We start from the raw sequence: 22,757 nt of genomic DNA, 5'->3' as shown, positions 1-22,757 counted from the left end.
GTCAGTGGTACTGATTAACCCTCCAGTGTATGCCCGGCACTATAAAATGATAAGTGAAAACATGTCGAAGGGAAGTAAAACGGCCTTAAATGTAACCATCTCCAGGTAGTATCTCATGTCTCTTTTAGGAAGTGATGTTTCTGATTTTCTGTGACCTTAGGGCTCTTACAGAGTAAAAGATTCTGTGGGCTGTGCAACATTTTAGAATCAGGATGGTTTTATTACTTCATATATATATGTACATTTTGCTCCCCACTCTTTGCCATGAAGTTGTTACTTCCTTAGAAACAGTGACTTTCCCATCTATCTTTGTAGTACTTTCCGCACCCATTATGTCTCTCTCATTTAGTAGGTGTTGAATACGTTTTCAGCGAGTTATTTATAAGTAACAGGATAAGTAACAGGCAAGTATATTTGTCTTGATGAGTGAGACATCCTGTAGTTTTCTGCATAGTAGGATAGTTACTTCTGTGTAGTTGAATAAGATTGACCCTGTGCTTCTTTGGGAAGGTCTGTCTGTGTTGAACCGACACAGGGTGAACGCAAAACCAGATGAGCCCACCCGGCACTCCTTAGCCAGCCAGATAGAGTCATCTGCCTCTCCTACCAGTTAGACATCTAATTCACACAGTTTTAGAAATGTAGCTTTAACCTTCTTTGTCTTCTCTATGGAGAGATAACTATATAAGTCCTCAGTTCAGTTCAGTCGCTCAGTCGTGTCTCACTCTTTGCGACCCCATGAATCACAGCACACCAGGCCTCCCTGTCCATCACCAACTCCTGGAGTTCACTCAGACTCACGTCCATTGAGTCAGTGATGCCATCCAGCCATCTCATCCTCTGTTGTCCCCTTCTCCTCCTGCCCCCAATCCCTCCCAACATCAGGGTCTTTTCCAATGAGTCAGCTCTTCGCATGAGGTGGCCAAAGTACTGGAGTTTCAGCTTTAGCATCATTCCTTCCAAAGAAATCCCAGGGCTGATCTCCTTCAGAATATAAGTCCTAGCCTGTTGAAATCATTCTGAATGAAAATAAAGGCTGTAAGTCTGTTCTACCTTCAGCTGATAATTCTGAAATTAAATCCAGTCTAAATTAGACTTCAGACTGTGAAGAGTTTGATCCTCATTGTCAGATTATCCTAACAGGACACAAAACACTCCTAGTTGTACCTGAATGCTTCCTGTTGGTCTTTGGCAATTACTTAATTTGTCCAATAGTGGAATAGTCACCCTGTCCAAGGTAATAGGTTTCAACAGGATCTTGGCATCTAAATGTATGTGGCCCAGGACACAGTGAATTCCAGAGTTTCCCCGAGGTCCCTGCAGTAAAGGACAGACCACAGTGCAACCCTCCTCAGGTTCCTTCACAGGCCAGCTTTCTGGGGAGGCTGAGACAGTGGTGGTGGTGGTGGTGTGGCAGCAGCAGTGACAGGGTTACAGTAGTAATCATAAGAAAGCTTCAGCGTCCCTCAGCTGTTCCGGTTCTGATAGTGATCTTGAAATTCTTACAAGAAATACTGATAGCACTCAGCTTGGGAACCCACTACTTTTCACATAGGTTTTTTTTTTTTTTTTTCCTGTTTTATCTTATTTGTTCTTGGCCAGGGTTTTGTGGCTATTTCTCCGAGTAGCTCTCTGGCTGAGTAGACATGGTGACGTGGGTTACTCTGAGTGAGTGCAGTCGAAAAAGAAAATGGATCTAAAGAGTATTTGATGATGTTATATTAAAAAACAACCAAAACCTTGTTGGTCCTGCTCCCATTTCTGAGTCATGCCTGGTAGAAAACACTAATCTGACATGCATGAAAACAAACTAACAGTATCTACAGGGGCCCTTTGATTATCTCAGGGCTTGAAAATTAGTATAGTATTAGACCACCAAATAGCTAGGTGGAAAAACCACATCAGTGAGATTGTAAGGTGGGTTCTGACTGAAAATGGAGTTTGAAGTATATGGGTTTTTTTTTTTGCCTGATCAGTTGTTTTCATGTCCTTTATCATTAACTTGGTGGTGGTTTAGTCGCTAAGTCCTGTTCAACTCTTGTGACCCCATGGACTGTAGCCCTCCAGGCTCCTCTGTCCATGGGATTTCCCAGGTAATTATACTGGAGAAGGTTTCCATTTCCTTCTCTAGGGGATCTTCTAGACCCACAGATCGAATCCAGGTCTCCTGCATTACCGGCAGATTGGGCTGCCATCTATGGGGTCGCACAGAGTCGGACACAACTGAAGTGACTTAGCAGCAGCAGCAGCAAGCCACCAGGGAAGCCCATATCTTTATCTTAGCAAAGGATAAAACTCATATAAAACGTCACCTATGGAGTTTTCTGAGAGATGGATTATGAAATTTACAAAAAAATATTAATGATAATCTTTCTTACCACTTTTTTGGTATTAATTTCTTGTATATTTCTATAAGTAAAATGTAAGTTCCTTGAATTAGAGGTCGTTGATCTATACCATTTATAATTATGCTTCTTCCTTCCTAGTCACACAGTAGGAGTTTAAAAAGTGCTTGCTAAACAAATTCTAGCTTCTAATGGATGTCTCTGAGGGGATTTTAATAAATGTCCTCAGTGAGTCCAACTTCTGGGATTCATTCCAGTATATTTTATTAGGTTTAATCTTTTTGTAGTGAAGAATTACAATTTTGCTGGTTTCATAAAATGTTACATACTTTTAAGATAAATTAATGCAGGAAAGTAAAAAAATTGAATAGTAACCTGAAACCCTGTTATCAACGATAACTTTCCCTGTTGTTTTATAAATAGTATATGACATCTCCTAATGTGTAGCCATAGTCAGAGGTCATCTTAGAAAAACCGAATTATACCATTTTAATTAAAAATACTAAATTTAATTAAGTTTAGCCTGAATAATAAAAAAGAATGAAAGTAAAACCAAAAACAAAATCGTTAAACATTGCCACAAGATGTATTCATATCTGAAAGTTCTCTCCAAAGCTGTTAAAATGTGACAGACTGAAATAGAAGTGATAATTTTTTTAACTACTCAAACTTTGGATAATGTATTTTGAAGGAGGGGGAGATAATCGCACTTACAGTCCCTCTTACCTCTGTGTTTTCGTTATGTTATTTTTTAAATGGGCTTCCCTGGTGGCTCAGCTGGTAAAGAATCTGCCTGCAATGTGGGAGACCTGGGTTCAATCCCTGGGTTGGGAAGATCCCCTGGAGGAGGCAGCGACTACCCACTCCAGTATTCTGACCTGGAGAATTCCACGGACTGTATAGTCCATAGGGTTGCAAAGAGTCCATCAGGATTATTAACACTTAAAAATCTATTTTTTTTCCATAATCCTTGTTTGTCACTAACCTCAGGGTACTGTATTGTAATCAAGTCAATGCTCCCTGATAGAATTTTTACAGTCTCTTCATTTTGTGAAAGGTACTTGAATTTAGGTTGTAGATGGCTAGATTTTGCCCTCTGATCATTGTTTTTTCTTTAGACTTCACTCTTCAAAAGCCTACTTTTCTTCACTGAGCTCTTTCAGAATCTATTCCTCTGTAATTTTTTTTGAGACAACGAAGAACTCTTTGATTTTGAGCTCTTTCTGTATTTCTTTGGGCAGTTCTTGTAACATAAGGCTTTGGTCTGCCTCTTTAATGGGCTCCTTCCCTCTGCTTGAGTGTATCTCCTGTGGACATTTTATGTGCTAATCCTGTGGGATTTCCCTTCTGGAAAGCTCCAGAGTCTGCCGCCTTTACTCAGATTGATGCTCTTCAAACTCCCTTTGGTTACAATAATTTCCCTGACCCCGATCAGATGCTTTCCCATGATTTTATTGACTCCTAATGTTGTCTTCTGTAATGTAGACACTTAGTGTGGCAGTTTGTCCCTTCTCTTCTCTGCTTCTCTAGACTTCAACTACTATATACTTTAGTGTGCAGGGATTAGACACTAAGATAACTGCCTCTTTTCTTCCTCTGATTAGGGAGGTGAGGTACTAGCTTTGATAAGATAAGACAAGTATAAGATAAGATTAGATATAATGAGCTTGTTCTTAAGCCAATTAAGAATAAGTATGTTAGGATAATTAAAATGGGATTAAACATCCTGTGTGGCCACAAATTTAGCAATAAGTTCTGGCTCAGATGGTAAAGTGTCTATCTACACTGTGGGAGACCTGAGTTCGATCCTTGGGTTGGGAAGATTCCCTGGAGAAGGAAATGGCAACCCACTCCAGTATTCTTGCCTAGAAAATCCCATGGACGGAGGAGCCTGGTGCAGGCTACTGCCCATGGGGTTGCAAAGAGTTAGACACAACTGAACGACTTCACTTCATCTACTCTGTCTTTGTTCTGAAATTATAAAGCATATTTTTGCTTCGATGGACATCTTTGAAATAGATCTTTTTTTTTTCTCATGAAAGTCTGTGTACCTCTCTGAATCTTTCTTTGCATCCCTATGATACTCTTAAGTATTTTGAACCATGCCAGATAGTAACCAACAGCATAAGTTTGAAATTCCTTTCTCCTTATAGTCTATTTTATTTTCCTGTGAAACACTTTAAATATGTAGAAAAATAAAGGTGCTAATCAAACATACATCTGTATCACTTTGACTTCACTCCTAACAAATGTCAAGAGTTTTTTTGGGAATCCTTTAGAATTTTTTTTTTTTTAATGGAATTTATTTATTTTTTTTTTTTCTTTAATTCTTACATGTGTTCCCAAACATGAACCCCCCTCCCACCTCCCTCCCCATAACATCTCTCTGGGTCATCCCCATGCACCAGCCCCAAGCATGCTGCATCCTGCGTCAGACATAGACTGGCGATTCAATTCTTACATGATAGTATACATGTTAGAATGTCATTCTCCCAAATCATCCCACCCTCTCCCTCTCCCTCTGAGTCCAAAAGTCCGTTATACACATCTGTGTCTCTTTCCCTGTCTTGCATACAGGGTCGTCATTGTCATCTTCCTAAATTCCATATATATGTGTTAGTATACTGAATTGGTGTTTTTCTTTCTGGCTTACTTCACTCTGTATAATTGGCTCCAGTTTCATCCATCTCATCAGAACTGATTCAAATGAATTCTTTTTTACAGCTGAGTAATACTCCATTGTGTACATGTACCACAGCTTGCTTATCCATTCATCTGCTGATGGACATCTAGGCTGTCTCCATGTCCTGGCTATTATAAACAGTGCTGCGATGAACATTGGGGTACATGTGTCTCTTTCAATTCTGGTTTCCTCGGTGTGTATGCCCAGCAGTGGGATTGCTGGGTCATAAGGTAGTTCTATTTGCAATTTTTTTCAGGAATCTCCACACTGTTCTCCATAGTGGCTGTACTAGTTTGCATTCCCACCAACAGTGTAGGAGGGTTCCCTTTTCTCCACACCCTCTCCAGCATTTATTGCTTGCAGATTTTTGGATCGCAGCCATTCTGACTGGTGTGAAGTGGTACCTCATTGTGGTTTTGATTTGCATTTCTCTAATAATGAGTGATGTTGAGCATCTTTTCATGTGTTTGTTAGCCATACGTATGTCTTCTTTGGAGAAATGTCTATTTAGTTCTTTGGCCCATTTTTTGATTGGGTCGTTTATTTTTCTGGAATTGAGCTGCAGAAGTTTCTTGTATATTTTTGAGATTAGTTGTTTGTCAGTTGCTTCATTTGCTATTATTTTCTCCCATTCAGAAGGCTGTCTTTTCACCTTGCTTATAGTTTCCTTTGTTGTGCAGAAGCTTTTAATTAGATCCCATTTGTTTATTTTTGCTTTTATTTCCAGAATTCTGGGAGGTGGATCATAGAGGATCCTGCTGTGATTTATGTCTGAGAGTGTTTTGCCTATGTTCTCCTCTAGGAGTTTTATAGTTTCTGATCTTACATTTAGATCTTTAATCCATTTTGAGTTTATTTTTGTGTACGGTGTTAGAAAGTGATCTAGTTTCATTCTTTTACAAGTGGTTGACCAGTTTTCCCAGCACCACTTGTCAAAGAGATTGTCTTTACTCCATTGTATATTCTTGCCTCCTTTGTCAAAGATAAGGTGTCCATATGTGTGTGGATTTATCTCTGGGCTTTCTGTTTTGTTCCATTGATCTATATGTCTGTCTTTGTGCCAGTACCATACTGTCTTGATGACTGTGGCTTTGTAGTAGAGCCTGAAGTCAGGCAAGTTGATTCCTCCAGTTCCATTCTTCTTTCTCAAGATTGCTTTGGCTATTCGAGGTTTTTTGTATTTCCACACAAATCTTGAAATTATTTGTTCTAGTTCTGTGAAAAATGTGGCTGGTAGCTTGACAGGGATTGCATTGAATTTGTAAATTGCTTTGGGTAGTATACTCATTTTCACTATATTGATTCTTCCGATCCATGAACATGGTATATTTCTCCATCTGTTAGTGTCCTCTTTGATTTCTTTCATCAGTGTTTTATAGTTTTCTATATATAGGTCTTTAGTTTCTTTAGGTAGATATATTCCTAAGTATTTTATTCTTTTTGTTGCAATGGTGAATGGAATTGTTTCCTTAATTTCTTTTTCTACTTTCTCATTATTCGTGTATAGGAATGCAAGGGATTTCTGTGTGTTGATTTTATATCCTGCAACTTTACTATATTCATTGATGAGCTCTAGTAATTTTCTGGTGGAGTCTTTAGGGTTTTCCATGTAGAGGATCATGTCATCTGCAAACAGTGAGAGTTTTACTTCTTCTTTTCCAATTTGGATTCCTTTTATTTCTTTTTCTGCTCTGATTGCTGTGGCCAAAACTTCCAGAACTATGTTGAATAGTAGCGGTGAAAGTGGACACCCTTTTTTTAATTGATAAGATTGTACATTTTTGTGTTTAGAAGTGAGATTGGCCACAAATTCTCTTTCTTGTATTATCCTTGTGTGTCCTTATTTTGAAATAAGTTATATTAACTTCATAAAGTAAATTTAAGAGCTGTCTTTCTTTCCCTATTCTCTGGAATATATATATATGTGGTGGGAGAGTTGCTTGATGTATTGGTAAAATTAGTCTTCAGAGCTGTTTGTAATATGTGATGTGTATACACTTTGAGTGGGAGGGTTTTCTATTTATTTTATAAGAATTTACACAAATTTACTGAGGTTTGCTATTTTTAATATAATTTGAAAATTTGTGAGCTTGAAATATTTTAGTTTATCTGTCTTCAAAAGTGAAAGTGAAGTCATGTCCAACTCTTTGCAACCCCATGGACTGTAGCCTAACAGGCTCCTCCATCCATGGGATTTTCCAGAACGAATACTGGAATGGGTTGCCACTTCCTTCTCCAGGAGATCTTCCCAACCCAGGGATTGAACCCGGGTTTCCCACATTGTAGACAGATGCTTTACCGTCTGAGCCACCAGGGAACCATAAAGTTTTAACTGAACAGTCTGTGTTGAACGTGAAGTCACTCAGTCCTGTCCAACTCTTCGTGACGCCATAGACTGTAGCATACCAGGCTGTGCCATCCCTGGGATTTTCCAGGCAAGAGTAATGGAGTAGGTTGCCATCCTTCTCCAGAGGATCTTCCCAACCCAGGGATTGAACCCGCGTCTCCCAACTGTAGGCAGACTCTTTACCATCTTAGCCACTGGGGATGTGTTCAAAGATAATGGCTAAAATCATAGTTCAGTTCAGTCACTCAGTCATGTCCGACACTTTGAGACCCCATGAATTGCAGGACGCCAGGCCTCCCTGTCCATCACCACCTCCCAGAGTTCACTCAGACTCACGTCCATCGAGTTGGTGATGCCATCCAGGCATCTCATCCTTTGTCGTCCCCTTCCCCTACTGTCCCCAATCCTTCCCAGCATCAGAGTCTTTTCCAGTGAGTCAGCTCTTCACATGAGGTGGCCAAAGTACTTGAGTTTCAGCTTTAGCATCATTCCTTCCAAAGAAATCCCAGGGCTGATCTCTTTCAGAAAGGACTGGTTGGATCTCCTTGCAGTCCGAGGGACTCTCAAGAGTCTTCTCCAACACCACAGTTCAAAAGCATCAATTCTTCGGTGCTCAGCTTTCTTCACACTCCAACTCTCACATCCATACATGACCACTGGAAAAACCATAGCCTTGACTAGATGGACCTTTGTTGGCAGAGTAATGTCTCTGCTTTTCAACAGGCTATCTAGGTTGGTCATAACGTTCCTTCCAAGGAGTAAGCGTCTTTTAATTTCATGGCTGCAGTCACCATCTGCAGTGATTTTGGAGCCAAAAAAAGAAAAAAGTCTGACACTGTTTCCCCATCTATTTCCCATGAAGTGATGGGACCAGATGCCATGATCTTCGTTTTCTGAATGTTGAGCTTTAAGCCAACTTTTTCACTCTCCTCTTTCACTTTCATCAAGAGGCTTTTTAGTTCGTCTTCACTTTCTGCCATAAGGATGGTGTCAGCTGCATATCTAAGGTTATTGATATTTCTCCTGGCAATCTTAATTCCAGCTTGTGTTTCTTCCAGTCCAGCATTTCTCATGATGTACTCTGCATAGAAGTTAAATAAGCAGGGTGACAGTATACATCCTTGACATACTCCTTTTCCTATTTGGAACCAGTCTGTTGTTCCATGTCCAGTTCTAACTGTTGCTTCCTGACCTACATATACGTTTCTCAAGAGGCAGGTCAGGTGGTCTGGTATTCCCATCTCTTTCAGAATTTTCCACAGTTTATTGTGATCCACATAGTCAAAGACCTTGGCATAGTCAATAAAGCAGAAATAGATGCTTTTCTGGAACTCTCTTGCTTTTTCCATGATCCAGCGGATGTTGGCAATTTGATCTCTGGTTCCTCTGCCTTTTCTAAAACCAGCTTGAACATCTGGAAGTTCATGGTTCACGTATTGCTGAAGCCTGGCTTGGAGAATTTTGAGCATTACCTTACTAGCCTGTGAGATGAGTTCAGTTGTGCAGTAGTTTGAGCATTCTTTCGCATTGCCTTTCTTTGGGATTGGAATGAATACTGAACTTTTCCAGTCCTGTGGCCACTGCTGAGTTTTCCAAATTTGCTGGCATATTGAGCGCAACACTTTCACAGCATCATCTTTCAGGATTTGAAATAGCTCAACTGGAATTCCATCATTTCCACTAGCTTTCTTCATAGTGATGCTTTCTAAGGTCCACTTGACTTCACATTCCAGGATGTCTGGCTCTAGATGAGTGATCACACCATCGTGATTATCTGGGTTGTGAAGATCTTTTTGTACAGTTTTTCCATGTATTCTTGCCACGTCTTCTTAATATCTTCTGCTTCTGTTAGGTCCATACCATTTCTGTCCTTTATCGAGCCCATCTTTGCATGAAATATTCCCTTGGTATCTCTAATTTTCTTGAAGAGATTTCTAGTCTTTCCCATTCTGTTCTTTTCCTCTATTTCTTTGCATTGATCGCTGAGGAAGGCTTTCTTATCTCTTCCTGCTATTCTTCGGAACTCTGCATTCATATGCTTATATCTTTCCTTTTCTCCTTTGTTTTCTGCCTCTCTTCTTTTCCCAGCTATTTGTAAGGCCTCCTCAGACAGCCATTTTGCTTTTTTGCATTTCTTTTCCCTGGGGATGGTCTTGATCCCTGTCTCCTGTACAATGTCACGAACCTTATTCCATAGTTCATCAGGCACTCTACCTATCAGATCTAGGCCCTTAAATCTATTTCTCACTTCCACTGTGTAATCATAAGGGATTTGATTTAGGTCATACCTGAATGGTCTAGCGGTTTTCCCTACTTTCTTCAATTTGAGTCTGAATTTGGTAATAAGGAGTTCATGATCAGAGCCACAGTCAGCTCCTGGTCTTGTTTTTGTTGACTGTATAGAGCTTCTCCATCTTTGGCTGCAAAGAATATAATCAGTCTGATTTCGGTGTTGACCATCTGGTGATGTCCATGTGTAGAGTCTTCTCTTGTGTTGTTGGAAGAGGGTGTTTGCTATGGCCAGTGTGTTCTCTTGGCAAAACTCTATTAGTCTTTGCCCTGCTTCATTCCGCATTCCAAGGCCAAATTTGCCTGTTATCTCCAGGTGTTTCTTGACTTCCTACTTTTGCATTCCAGTCCCCTGTAATGAAAAGGACATCTTTTTGGGTGTTAGTTCTAAAAGGTCTCATAGGTCTTCATAGAACCGTTCATCTTCTTCAGCATTACTGGTTGGGGCATAGACTTGGATTACTGTGATATTGAATGGTTTGCCTTGGAGATGAACAGAGATCATTCTGTCCTTTTGAGATTGCATCCAAGTACTGCATTTCGGACTCTTGTTGACCATGATGGCTACTCCATTTCTTCTAAGGGATTCCTGCCCACAGTAGTAGATATAATGGTCATCTGAGTTAAATTCACCCATTCTAGTCCATTTTAGTTCGCTGATTCCAAAAATGTTGATGTTCACTCTTGCCATCTCCTGTTTGACCACTTCCAATTTGCCTTGATTCATGGACCTGACATTCCAGGATCCTATGCAATATTGCTCCTTACTGCATCGGACCTTGCTTCTATCACCAGTCACATCCACAGCTGGGTATTGTTTTTGCTTTGGCTCCATCCCTTCATTCTTTCTGGAGTTGTTTCTGCACTGATCTCCAGTAGCGTGTTGGGCACCTACTTACTTCTGTCTCAGCCAGTGCAGGAGATGCAAGAGATGCACGTTCAGTCCCTGGGTCAGGATGATTCCCTTGGGAAGGAAATGGCAGCCCACTCCAACATTCTTGCCTGGAAAATTCTATGGACAGAGGAACCTGGCATCAGTCTAATACGTCTGAGCATCCATCCATCCATACTTTTTTAACTCTACTTTTCATTATAATTATATTTGCCTTTGAATCTATACTGTACCTCAAATATGTGCCTATGTTTTATTCCTATTAATGTTTATTTAAGCCATCTCTCATTAGAGGTATACTTGTTTTATTAATGTTAATGAAAAAATCCTTTTTCTGTTCTTGATAGTCATAATTGTTCTTTTCTACTTATGAATATCCATTCTGCTTCTTTACTATCTTTCTTTTTCAGTTTTTATTCAGTAGTTCACTCATTAACTTCTTGATTTGCACACTCAACTCTTGAATTTTCAGTATTTTTTGTACTCTTAAATATGCACAATTTATCTTTATAACAATTTAGCTGCTTTTTACAAATTTTGACATGTCACTTAGAATCCAAATGTTTTGTAATTTCCTTTACAAAATTTTTTATCTTATGAGTTACTTGTAAGTTTGCTTCCAAGTTTCCAAACATATAATTGGTGTGGGAAGACCAAAGAGTTGCTACATTTCTGTTATTGATATCTAAGTTTATTTCTTTGTGGATATAGAGATGAGATTTTCTGTTATTCTTCAGTATTTGTTGAGACTCACTGGTCTGTTTAGGGTATCTTTTAAAAACTGTTTCTTGAGTGCTTACTAAAAGAAAATGCCTTAGTTCAGTGCTATATGTTAAATTCATTGGTTTAAGATTGATTATAGTTTTTAAAGTCCTCTGCATTCCTAAGACATGTTTTTTACCTGTTACCTCAATGTTAGTCACTGAGTCATGTCCAACTCTTTGTGACTCCATGGACTGTAGCCCAGCAGGCTCCTCTGTCCATGAGATTTCCCAGGAAAGAATCCTGGAGTAGGTAGCCATTCCCTTCTCCAGGAGATTTTCCTGACCCAGGGATTGAACCCAGGTCTCCTGTATTGCAGGCAGCTTCTTCACCGTCTACTGTCTGATAAAATATGTCCAGATATCCTACTAGCATAATGGAATACCAATTTCTATTTTTAATTCTCTCAGTTTTAAATTTTGAATGTTATGCAGTTTAAATGGATGCAGGCTTAAGGTCATTGTATTTTCCCAGTGAATTCATTTTATACCTAAGGAATTGCTTTTTTACCCCCAAAAAGGGTTTTTTTTTTCTTTTAAAGCTTTGTTTATCTTTATCTGATGTTAGTATTATAGTATTGCTTTTCTTGTTGTGTTGAATGTCTGCCTGCTTGTTTTGAGTTTTTCTCCTCATTTTCTTCTATTCATGTGATCTTTAAGTATCTCTTGTAAGACAGCATATAATTGGATTGTGTTACTTTTAAAAACTAATGTGAAAATCCACTTGTATATTTTTTTATTGAGTTGGGGGACTTAATTAAAAATTTTTTTCTCCTCCTTTTATGACTTCATATGATTGAGTTTTCTTTCCAGGAATTTATTTGGAAGTTCTAAGTCTTTCATTTTTCCCAATGACACCTATAGACTCTACCTACAGAGTTTTAACAAAGTTAAAAGCTAGATGGTATCTCTTTTGTTCCCAAACAGTGCCAGAGTTATATAGCATTCTTATTTCAGTCACACTGCATCATCTCTCATGCAATTGTGTACTGTTTTCTTTTTTCTTTTTTACATTTTAATTTGTGTTAGTTTTATTTTCCTCTGTTAGTATTTATTTGGAGTTACTCATGTCTATTCATCTTCTGGGTTTTTATTACTTCTGCAACCCACCCATTCTTGCTTTGAGTTAATTTCTTTGTTTGTTAAAAGCATGCACTAATGATTTTTCAGCATGATTCTCTAAGGGACTATTGTTCAGTTGCTAAGTTGTGTCCATCTCTTTAAGGTAACCCCATGGATTGCAGTACTTCAGGCTTCCCTGTCCTACACTATCTCCCAAGCTTGCTCAACTCATGTCCATTGAGAGAGTGATGCCATCCAGCCTTCTCATCCTCTGTTGCCCCTTTCTACTCTTGTGCTCTGTCTTTCCCAGCATCACAGTCTTTTTCCAATGAGTTGGCTCTTTGCATCAGGTGGCCAAAGTATTGGAGCTTCAGCTTCAGCATTAATCCTTCCAGTGAATATTCAGAGTTGATTTCCTTTAGGATTGACTGGTTTGATCTCCTTGCAGTCCAAAGGATTCTCAAGAATCTTCTCCAACACCACAGTTTGAAAGCATTAATTCCTCAAGAACTCAGCCTTCTTTATGGTCCAGCTCTCACATCTGTACATGACTACAGAAAAGCCATAACTTTGACTGTACGGGCCTTTGTCAGCAAAGTGATGTCTCTGCTTTTTAATACACTGGCTAGGTTTGTCATAGCTTTTCTTCCAAGGAGAAAGAATCTTTTAATTTTGTGGCTGCAGTCACCATTGGCAGTGATTTTGGAGCCCAAGAAAATAAAATCTGTTACTGTTTCCACTTTTTCTTCATCTATTTCCATGAAGTGATGGGACCAGATGTCACCATTTTAGGTTTTTTTTGAATGCTGAGTTTTAAGCCAGCTTTTTACTCTATGATTTCACCTTCATCAAGAGGCTCTTTAGTTCCTCTTCTGTTTCTGTCATTAGTGTGGTCTCATCTGCATATCTGAGAGAATTTCCATTTTGGATGGTACTGAAAATATTCTTATATCTTTGCTATCATTGCCATTTAGAAGGACATTTTTATTAATGAAATTCTAGATCAAAACTTATTTTCTTTTGGCCTTTTCATTGTCATCTGTTATTTGTTGGTAATATGATTCCTGGGTCTTACATTGATCTCTTTGCGGGTAATCTGTTTTTGCTCAAAATAATTTTAAGATATTCTTTTTATTTTTGATATTTTGCTGTTTCAACACATCAGATGGAGGAATGAGTATTTATCCTTTTTGTGATTTGGTATGTTGCTTTTTCTGAGGACTCTTGTCATTTTTTAGTTCTAAAACTCATTTTTTAGTTCTAAAACTTGGAGAGACATTTGCTCTTCAAATATTGTCCCTCTGTGATATGCTGTGTTTTTTCATTCTCAAATTCCTATAAATGTGCATCCTGACTACTCAATCTATTCCCTGTATTTTTGCTCTATCCTGCATTTTTGACTCATTTTTAATGCTGCATTCCAGATATTTTTATCAACTTTATCTAGACCTGGTGCTATTTTGGGTTAAATAAACAGATGGTATTGAGTGAAGTAGACATTATGAAAATTAAAGGCAACTAAGGCAAAATACAAACGCAAAGAAGCTTTGGAGATTTTCTTCTGAAATGTCACTCTGAAAAGAGACACAATTAAGTACATTATTGAATATATATATATACCTTCAGTATACATTTTATGTGTGTGTACAGGTGTATGTTTTCCCAATCTATAGTGAATTCATACCTCTTGCTTATTTATCACAGGACACTTGAAATGGACCAAAGCTGAGGACATTGACATAGAAACCCCGGGATCTATTCTTGTCAACACTAACTTGAGGGCATTAATAAATAAACATACATTTGCTTCCTTACCTCAGCATTTTCAACAGTACCTCCTGCTTTTGCTCCCAGAAGTGGATAGGCAGGTAAGTAGAAGTTTCAGACATTTGATATCAGTTACCAGTTATATCATTATGAAGTGCCGGGTCTGTTATCAAAGATGACTGATACCTGAGTGGATGGTTTTGTAATAATCTAGTATAATAATCTAGTATATTTATGTAATTTATATACTTATTGCTGGCATTAGTGTGTTTGCTTAATCTGCCAAAACAGACTCATTTTTTACTATCACTAGTGAGCCAATTCAAATTTTAAAATATAGCACATTGCCATAGAGTGGAAACAACAGACCTACCCACATTGAGAAGGAAAAACAAAGAAATCAAATGTTCCATTATCAAATAAATCTTTGAAGTAGCTGCTCCTTTGCCCTGAGGGAATATTGAAGTGCAGCAATAAAAAGCCAGGGTTTCTAAGAAATTATGTAAATGTTTTCATTCTCAGCTCTTTCCAAAAAGCATTTAAAATTTATGTTTGGAGTTGGCTTCTGAGAGTCTATCATCATGAATATGATTGCCTATAAATAATCACCTTTTTATCTTTATTTTTAGTTGAACTGGAAATGCTTTAAGTGTATTTTTGTATTTTTGAAAAGCTTATAAAATAAGGAAGTACAAATATAGACTCATAATAGCAGGCATCAATCATCTCCTGAAGCTGTTGGCTTTGAAAAGAAAAAAAAATATTTCATCACATAAATTTTTATTAAATTTTGCAAAATTATTAAATGGTAACTAAGGAAACATTTCCTTGCAATTCTCATTTCAATAAGAGTTGACACTGTATGTAGTTTGCAGTTGATGGACATATTATGCATGTGTTTATAAATCTGCATCTCAAAACTATAGACACATCCATAAATTGATATGGGCAAGGTTGATTCAACATTTCCATATTATTTTGAACAAATATTTTTAGCTTTTTGTTTGATTCTGTTTTCTTAACAACCCTTTCATACATACTTAAAATTTGATGAGCTGCTATTTTCTACCATTCTTTTGTATATCTTTGGTGGATATTATTGTTCATTTTAGAAAAATACTATTTTGATTTTTGTGCATTTTTGTTTGAAAATTTATTCAATATTTACTTCTGAATATAATAAATATTTGGTGCTTTGGAATAACAGAAATACAGTAAGTACCTATTACATATTTATTGAATCAGTGATTAAATACACTCTAGTTGGACACAGAAGCTATATTCCTAAATAATGAAAATATGAGTTAGAAACAGGTGAACATATAGAGAAAAGCACAAAGTAAATTGAACTTTTGTATGTAGAAGGGAAAAAAAAATCACAGACAAATTCAAGATCCTTGAATTGGGCCTAGAAGTATAGGCAGAATTTGAATAAAATAGGTGGAGATGTGTTTTATGTGAAAGATTCAAATATACAAAATCAAAAGTGAATTGTGAGCGGAGTCTGGATTATAGGAATGACAGTACCAGTGCGTCTGGAATGACAAATTCAAAGTCGATTTTAGAAGATAACTTGAGTATAAGGCTAAGAAGTCTGAACAGTGTTCTTGCTGTGTTTGCAGTGCAAAGCCATTGAGGGCTTTTGAGCAGAGCTGTGTAATAAGATCACTACTTCTTAAGAAAATTATTCTGGCAGTACTGAAAAGGGAATGTTAGAGATGGGAAGCATGTGGAAGGGGTTGTTAGAAGGTCATTTTAGTTGTTCCAAAAGGCAAAACGAGAGCTTGAATTTGAGGAATAGCATTGAACTTGAAAAGGAACGTGGTTTAGCTGCTAAGTTGCGTCCAACTCTTGCGACCCCATGAACTGTAGCCTGCCTGGCTTCTCTGTCCTTGGGATTCTCCAGGCAAGAGTACTAGAATGGGTTGCCATTTCCTTCTACAGGGGATCTTCCAGACCCAGGGATCAAACCCAGGTCTCCTGCATTGCGGGCAGATTCTTTACCAACTGAGCTACAAGGGAAAAGGAATAGGATAATGCAGTCACCATCACCAGTCACATAGCCACCATCATCACTATCATCCAGTGGTAGCAATTTTACATTTTTCCAAATAACACTTGAAGCAGGATTTCGGGAGAAGTCTCTGATAATTCTTGGGTTTCAAGTTGGTATGACTGAGCATTGCATTCAGGTATTTAGAAAAACTTTATTTATTTGGGGGACAGTGAACTTATTAGTTATACAGCTATTCCCTCCACTTCAAGGTATGTGTGGTTTATCTTGTTTACAGTTCTACCTCCTGTTGCTGGAATGAGATTCAGCATATATAAAATACTCACATCTTTTTGCAATAAAGAAATGACAGATTGTCTTAGGATTAGCCAAGTATTTCAGTAACCCAGAAGGCCACTCTGAATAAGTCTAGTATTTAAACCAACCTGTAGCAGTTTCTGTTACTCAGTATTTTCCAGTCACTGTGAGGCATATAAATGAATAAGGCACAATAGCTGTCCTCAAAGAACAGGTAGTTCAGTGGGAAATTATGTATTCAAGAAATATTTACAGAGCATGTATTATTACTTTGCTAAATACAGAGGCTTCAAGAATGATTCTTGCAGAGGAATAGCAGGTGGAGGAGAAAGACAAGCTTATCCTGAAATATAGCTTCCTGTTTACTAGGAAAGAAGTCTGATAACTGGATAGATCTATGGGAAATTTAGTATAAGACCAGGCTTTCTGTCTTGTCTTATAAATAGAAATATAAAGAAAGTCCTCAGAAGGCAGAGAGGGTGAAGAACTTTATTTATTTTTAAACATAAATTTATTTATTTTAATTGGAGGTTAATTTATAATATTGTATTGGTTTTGCCATACATCAACATGAATCCGCCACAGGTATACACATGTTCCCCATCCTGAACCCCACCCCCCTCCCTCCCCATACCATCCCTCTGGGTCGTTCCAGTGCACCAGCCCTAAGCATCATAGTACTGAAGAAGATTTTAGGATGAAACAGATGCTTATCTTGCACCTTGAAGGTGTTTTGTAAGTAGCATCAAGAGAAAGTGCATTTTACAGAGGAAGAGCTTGTCATTTACAAAGACTTGCTGTGTGTATGGTAGGATACTGTGCTAAAGGACAGTGTGGTCTACGACCTGGGAGACCTGGTTGCAGAGTCAACTCTTTAACTTCTTCTGAAACCAGGGGATACTCAAGCAATTTCTCAAATGAGAAACAGCAGACAAAGAATAATTTAAATAAATGTACTGCCTGGACCTAGGGCAGGAGAAGAAGATCCAAAGGATAATAAAGTCAGTCCTTATTTTCTCTTAGGAGCCAGTAGCCCTGTAAGTAATGTATTGGACGAAAGATAAGACCCAGGGAGACTGGGTAAGAGATAAAGACAGTAGTTGAGATAAGAGATTGAGAGTCTGCTTTGATTTATGTCATCTAGTGTTGTGCCTGTGTTTTCCTCTAAGCGTTTTATGGCTTCTTACATTTAGGTCTTTAATCCATTTTGAGTTTATCTTTGTTTATGGTGTTAGGAAGTGTTCTAATTTCATTCTTTTACATGTAGCTGTCCAGTTTTCCCAGCACCATTTATTGAAGAGGCTGTCTTTGCCCCATTGTGTAGTCTTGCCTCCTTTGTCAAAAATAAGGTAATCATAGGTGCATGGGTTTATTTCTGGGCTTTCTATCTTATTCCATTGGTCTATATTTATGTTTTTGCACAAGTGCCATGCTGTCTTGATGACTATAGCTTTGTAGTATAACCTGAAGTCAGGAAGGTTGACTCCTCTAGCTCCATTCTTCTTTTTCAAGACTGGTTTGGCTGTTCAGGGTCTTCTGTGTTTCCATATGAATTGTGGAATTTTTTTGTTCTAGTTCTGTGAAAAACCATTGGTAATTTCACAGGGATCACATTGAATCTGTAGATTGCATTTGGTAGTATATTCATTTTCACAACATTGATTCTTCCCATCTAGGAACATGGAATATTTCTCTATATGTTGTCCTTGATTTCTTTCATTAGTGTCTTGTAATTTTCTGTGTACAGTTCTTTTGTCTCCTTAGGGGTGACATAAATCAAAGCAAGATCCTCTATGACCCACCTCCTAGAATAGCAAATAAAAACAAAAGTAAACACATGGGACCTGATTAAACTAAAAAATTTTGCACAGCAAAGGAAACTGTAAAGACAGTGAAAAGACAGCCGTCAGAATGGGAGAAAATAATAACAAATGAAACAACTGACAAAGGATTAGTTTCCAAAATATACAAGCAGCTTATACAACTCAATATCAGAAAAACAAACAACCCAATAAAAAAATGGGAAAAAGACCTAAACAAACATTTTTCTAAAGAAGACATCCAGATGGCTAGGAAACACATGAAAAGATGCTCAACATCACTCATTATTAGAGAAATTCAAATCAAAACTACAATGAGATATCACCTCACATGGGTCAGAATGGCCATCATCAAAAAGTCTACAAACATTAAATGCTGGAGAGGATGTAAAGAAAAGGGAACACTGTTGCACTGTTGGTAGAAATGTACATTGATACAGCCACTATAGAAGATGGTATGGAGAGTCCTTAAAAACTAGGAATAAAACCACCATAGGACCCAACAATCCCACTCCTAGGCATATACCCTGAGGAAACCAGAATTGAAAAAGACACATGTATCCCGTTGTTCATTGCAGCACTATTTATAATAGCTAGCACATGGAGGCAACCTAGAGTCCATCAACAGATGAATGGATAAAGAAGTTGTGGTACATATACACAATGGAATATTACTCAGCCATAAAAAGGAACACATTTGAGTCAGTTCTGATGAGGTGGATGAACCTGAAACCTTTTATATAGAGTGAAGTAAGTCAGAAAGAAAAAGATTAAATATTTAAATATTGTATTCTAATGCATATATATGGAATCTAGAAAAATAGTACTGAAGAATTTACTTACAGGGCAGAAGTGGAGAAACAGACATAGAGAATAGACTTACAGACATGTGGAGAGGGGAGGAGAGGGTGAGATGTATGGAAAGAGTAACATGGAAACTTACATTGCCATATGTAAAACAGATAGCCAATGGGAATTTGCAGTGTGGCTCAGGAAACTCAAACAGGGGCACTGTATCAACCTAGAGGGGTGGGGTGGGGAGGGAAATGGGAGGGAGGTTCGGAAGGGAGGGGATATATGTATATCTATGGCTGATTGATGTTGAGGTTTTACAGAAAACGGAATTCTATAAAGCAATTATCCTTCAATAAAAAAATTAATTAATTAAAAAGAGAGATTAAGAGTCTGTCCTAAGACATCAGGCCTTCGAGAAGAAACGAAAGGACTGAATTCCCTGCATATTTTCAACCCTGAAAAGTAAATGACACTGCCTGTGGGGTCGGTTTGTAGAAGGTCTGGAGGCAAGTGGAGATACTATCTAGAGTTATTTGGGAGGACAGGAAGACTCTGTGGCCCCATCCACATTCGACATTGAGAAATTGAGAACTGTGTCTCTGCCCTGCTGGAGCTGAGCTCAGCCCTCTCTCCCAGCAGCAAGGAACAGGCGACTGAATGCAACAAGCTTCCAAAACTGCTCTATTTCTGTTCAGTTTATAAAAATCCAGAAGGAGGTGAACATCACCATTTTCTAGGCCAGAAGGAGTAGGAAAGGCATGGAAATGTGAATCTGATTACACAAATTTACTTGAGTCAGTGGAAGGTAGTGCAATTATGTGAAATTTCACTTGTATGAAAGCCTGATTTCACATATTTTTACAAAATTTGAAATTCTCAGCTTTCTTGTCTTCTTCCTTTGACTGCCCAAGTTACTGCCTGAGTTCTCCCCTGAAGCAGTCCTATATGCTCTCCTATTCTGGGCCATGTGAAGCCAAAGTTTAATTCATTATGACACCTTTAAAATAAGGGAAGCTGGGTTCCTCATTTATCATTAAGCCAGCCTTTCTGGTATTTGGTTTTTTTTCCATGTTTGTACTTTTCCTTTCTTTTTCTAGAGGACTGTTTATCTTAGATTACATGTTTTACATATTCCTAGTTGTTTTATAACCTTGTCACATCTAGTTGATTTTAATTTTACCTCACACACATTATGCTGCAATTAACAGAAAACTGAACTCAAACTTACTTAAATATAAAGGGGATTTATTGGCTCAGGTAATTGTAAGATGAAGGTTGGAGTAGGCTTCCAGTTGTTAGTCCAAGGATTCAGTTATCACTGACCAGTTTAACTGTGTTTAAAGAATTCATTTAAAAAAATCTTTTCTCTTATAGTTGGCACTATTCTAAACCTGAATTCCTTTGTGGTAAGATGGCTACCTGAATTTTTAAAAACTGGGTGTTTTTCTACTGGTTCACATTCTTAGGGAATATATTTGAAGCTGTTTGTTGACCTCAGATTGGGACTTTATGCTGGGACTCCAACCCAGCCAAAACCCAGGGTGGGACACAAACCCACATGGTCAGGACTTGCTGCTGCTGCTGCTGCTGCTGCTAAGTCACTTCAGTCATGTCTGACTCTGTGCAACCCCATAGATGGCAGCCCACCAGGATCCCCATTCCCTGGGATTCTCCAGGCAAGAGTACTGGAGTGGGTTGCCATTTCCTCCTCCAATGCATGAAAGTGAAAAGTGAAAGTGAAGTTGCTCAGTCGTGTCCGACCCTTAGCGATCCCATGGACTGCAGCCTACCAGGCTTCTCCATCCATGGGAGTTTCCAGGCAAGAGTACTGGAGTGGGGTGCCATTTCCTTCCAGCCCAAACCCATGGTACTGGTTTCAGGACATAATGGAGCTCAGGTTCTTGATGCCTCATCGCAGAAAGAATTTAGTGAGAGACAAAGGGATAGGTAATACGTGGATTTTCTCAGATTCAGGGAGAAGCATACTCCACAGAGAGAGTAAGGGTCATTGCAGAGGGTGAGTCTGGAGAGAGTATGAGCCATCGCAGAGGGCAGAGTCTGGTGGCCTTGAAATGTTGCTGCGGTTAGTTTTTATGGGCTGGGTAACTTCATAAGCTAATGAGTGGGAGGGTTATTCCAGCTATTTTGGGGAAGGGATGGAGATTTCCAGGAATTGGGCCCACTCCTTTGTCTTTTGGTAGTGTTTTGGAACTGTCAGGAAGCCTCTGGGTGTGTCATCTAGCTTGCTGGTTGAGGATCAAAGGCTAGTCGGAGTCTGCTTGTCTGCCGTCTTGGACCCATTTGATTTTCCTTGGTATATGTTGTGTCCTTGGACTGTGTCATTCCTTCATAAGTTGTGCCCTGCCTCTTTCCTTCCTGTTACATATTGATGCTTCTGTCCTAGTATTTCAAAAACAGGACCTAAGAGTCACATGAATAGTACTATATGGATCACCTGTCCACTTAAACAATGACTCCAACTGGGGGGAAATGGAATATTCAAATTGGTTTAAAGCAGCCAGGCCTATTCTTGAACTTTAGAGTGCTCATCATCTCCAAAAGTAAAATGGTGCACTGTGAGGAATTCAACTTTAGAAATTTGGTTTTTAGGAAGTTCTGTTGGAGGCTGTGCAGTGGGGGTCTGGGGGGAAAGTCAACTATCATTGTTCACTGAAATGGGGTAGGTATGGGTTTTATTTTTAATGTGTTGGGTTGAGATGCTTCTATTATAGGAAATGTCCAGAAGTGATTATGTGTTCAAGTTTTGTAACTGGAGAAAATGTAATTAATGATTAGAATCTACATAGATTATAGTGTCAGCTATGGAATTTGATGATACTGTGAGATATCATAATCATTCCAGAAAAAGACATATATTTGTGAGGAAGTGCATATTATAAAGGGTATGGGAGGAGCCAGGGAATAGATAGAAAATAGCAAATCTGTGAGATCATCAATGAGATTATGTGCAGGCAGTAGTGTCAAATGGACTTTAGGAGGTCACAGGGAGTAAGTGGGACATCTTTCCTTCATTCCGTTAGATCCGCCCTCTGCCTCCTTGGCTCTGCTTTGCTCCAGGAGGCTGTCTATAGAGACTAATGTATATATGGACTGCTGCCTCAGCAAGAACAATGCCTCTGTCTTCCTTTGTTTTTAATTTTGCTGTTGTTCGTTTGCTAAGTCGTGTCCAGTTCCCTGTCACCCTGTGGGCTGCAGCATGCCAGGCTTCCCTGTCCTTCACCATCTCCAAGAGTTTGCTCAAACTCATGTCCATTGAGTCAGTAATGCTATCTAACCATCTCATCCCCTGTCTCCCATTTCTCATGCTACTTTTAGTCTTCCCCAGCATCAGGGTCTTTTTCCATGAGTTAGTTCTTCGTATCAGCTGGCCAGATATTGGAGCTTCAGCTTTGGCATCAATCCTTCCAGTGAATATTCAGGATTGATTTCATTTAGGATTGATTGGTTTGATCTCCTTGCAGTTCAAGGGACTCTCAAGAATCTTCTCCAGCACCACAGTTCAAAAGCATCAATATTTTGTACTCAGCCTTCTTTATGGTCCTCAGCTCTCACATCCAAACATGATTACTGGAAAAACCATAGCTTGGAAATAATAACAAACTATTAGAAGACTTAAAAATATAGTAGAGAAGTTTCAAGCCTCATTATCCATCAGACCCCCTGT

At 38.6% G+C, this 22,757-nt stretch overlaps 1 protein-coding gene across 1 annotated transcript in view; it reads left to right on the top strand.

Moving 5' to 3' along the window:
* Window positions 1-22,757, top strand: part of ASXL3 (ASXL transcriptional regulator 3) — a 200,229-nt gene that overhangs the window by 108,680 nt on the left and 68,792 nt on the right. Inside the window, exon 8 of the mRNA XM_060405208.1 lies at window positions 14,084-14,247. Coding sequence (XP_060261191.1) covers window positions 14,084-14,247 — 164 coding nt within the window. The remainder of the gene's footprint in view (window positions 1-14,083; window positions 14,248-22,757) is intronic.

Source organism: Ovis aries, chromosome 23 (genome assembly GCF_016772045.2).
Source record: "Ovis aries strain OAR_USU_Benz2616 breed Rambouillet chromosome 23, ARS-UI_Ramb_v3.0, whole genome shotgun sequence".
Taxonomy (NCBI): Eukaryota; Metazoa; Chordata; class Mammalia; order Artiodactyla; family Bovidae; genus Ovis; species Ovis aries.
This window is presented reverse-complemented; position numbering and strand designations above follow the sequence as displayed.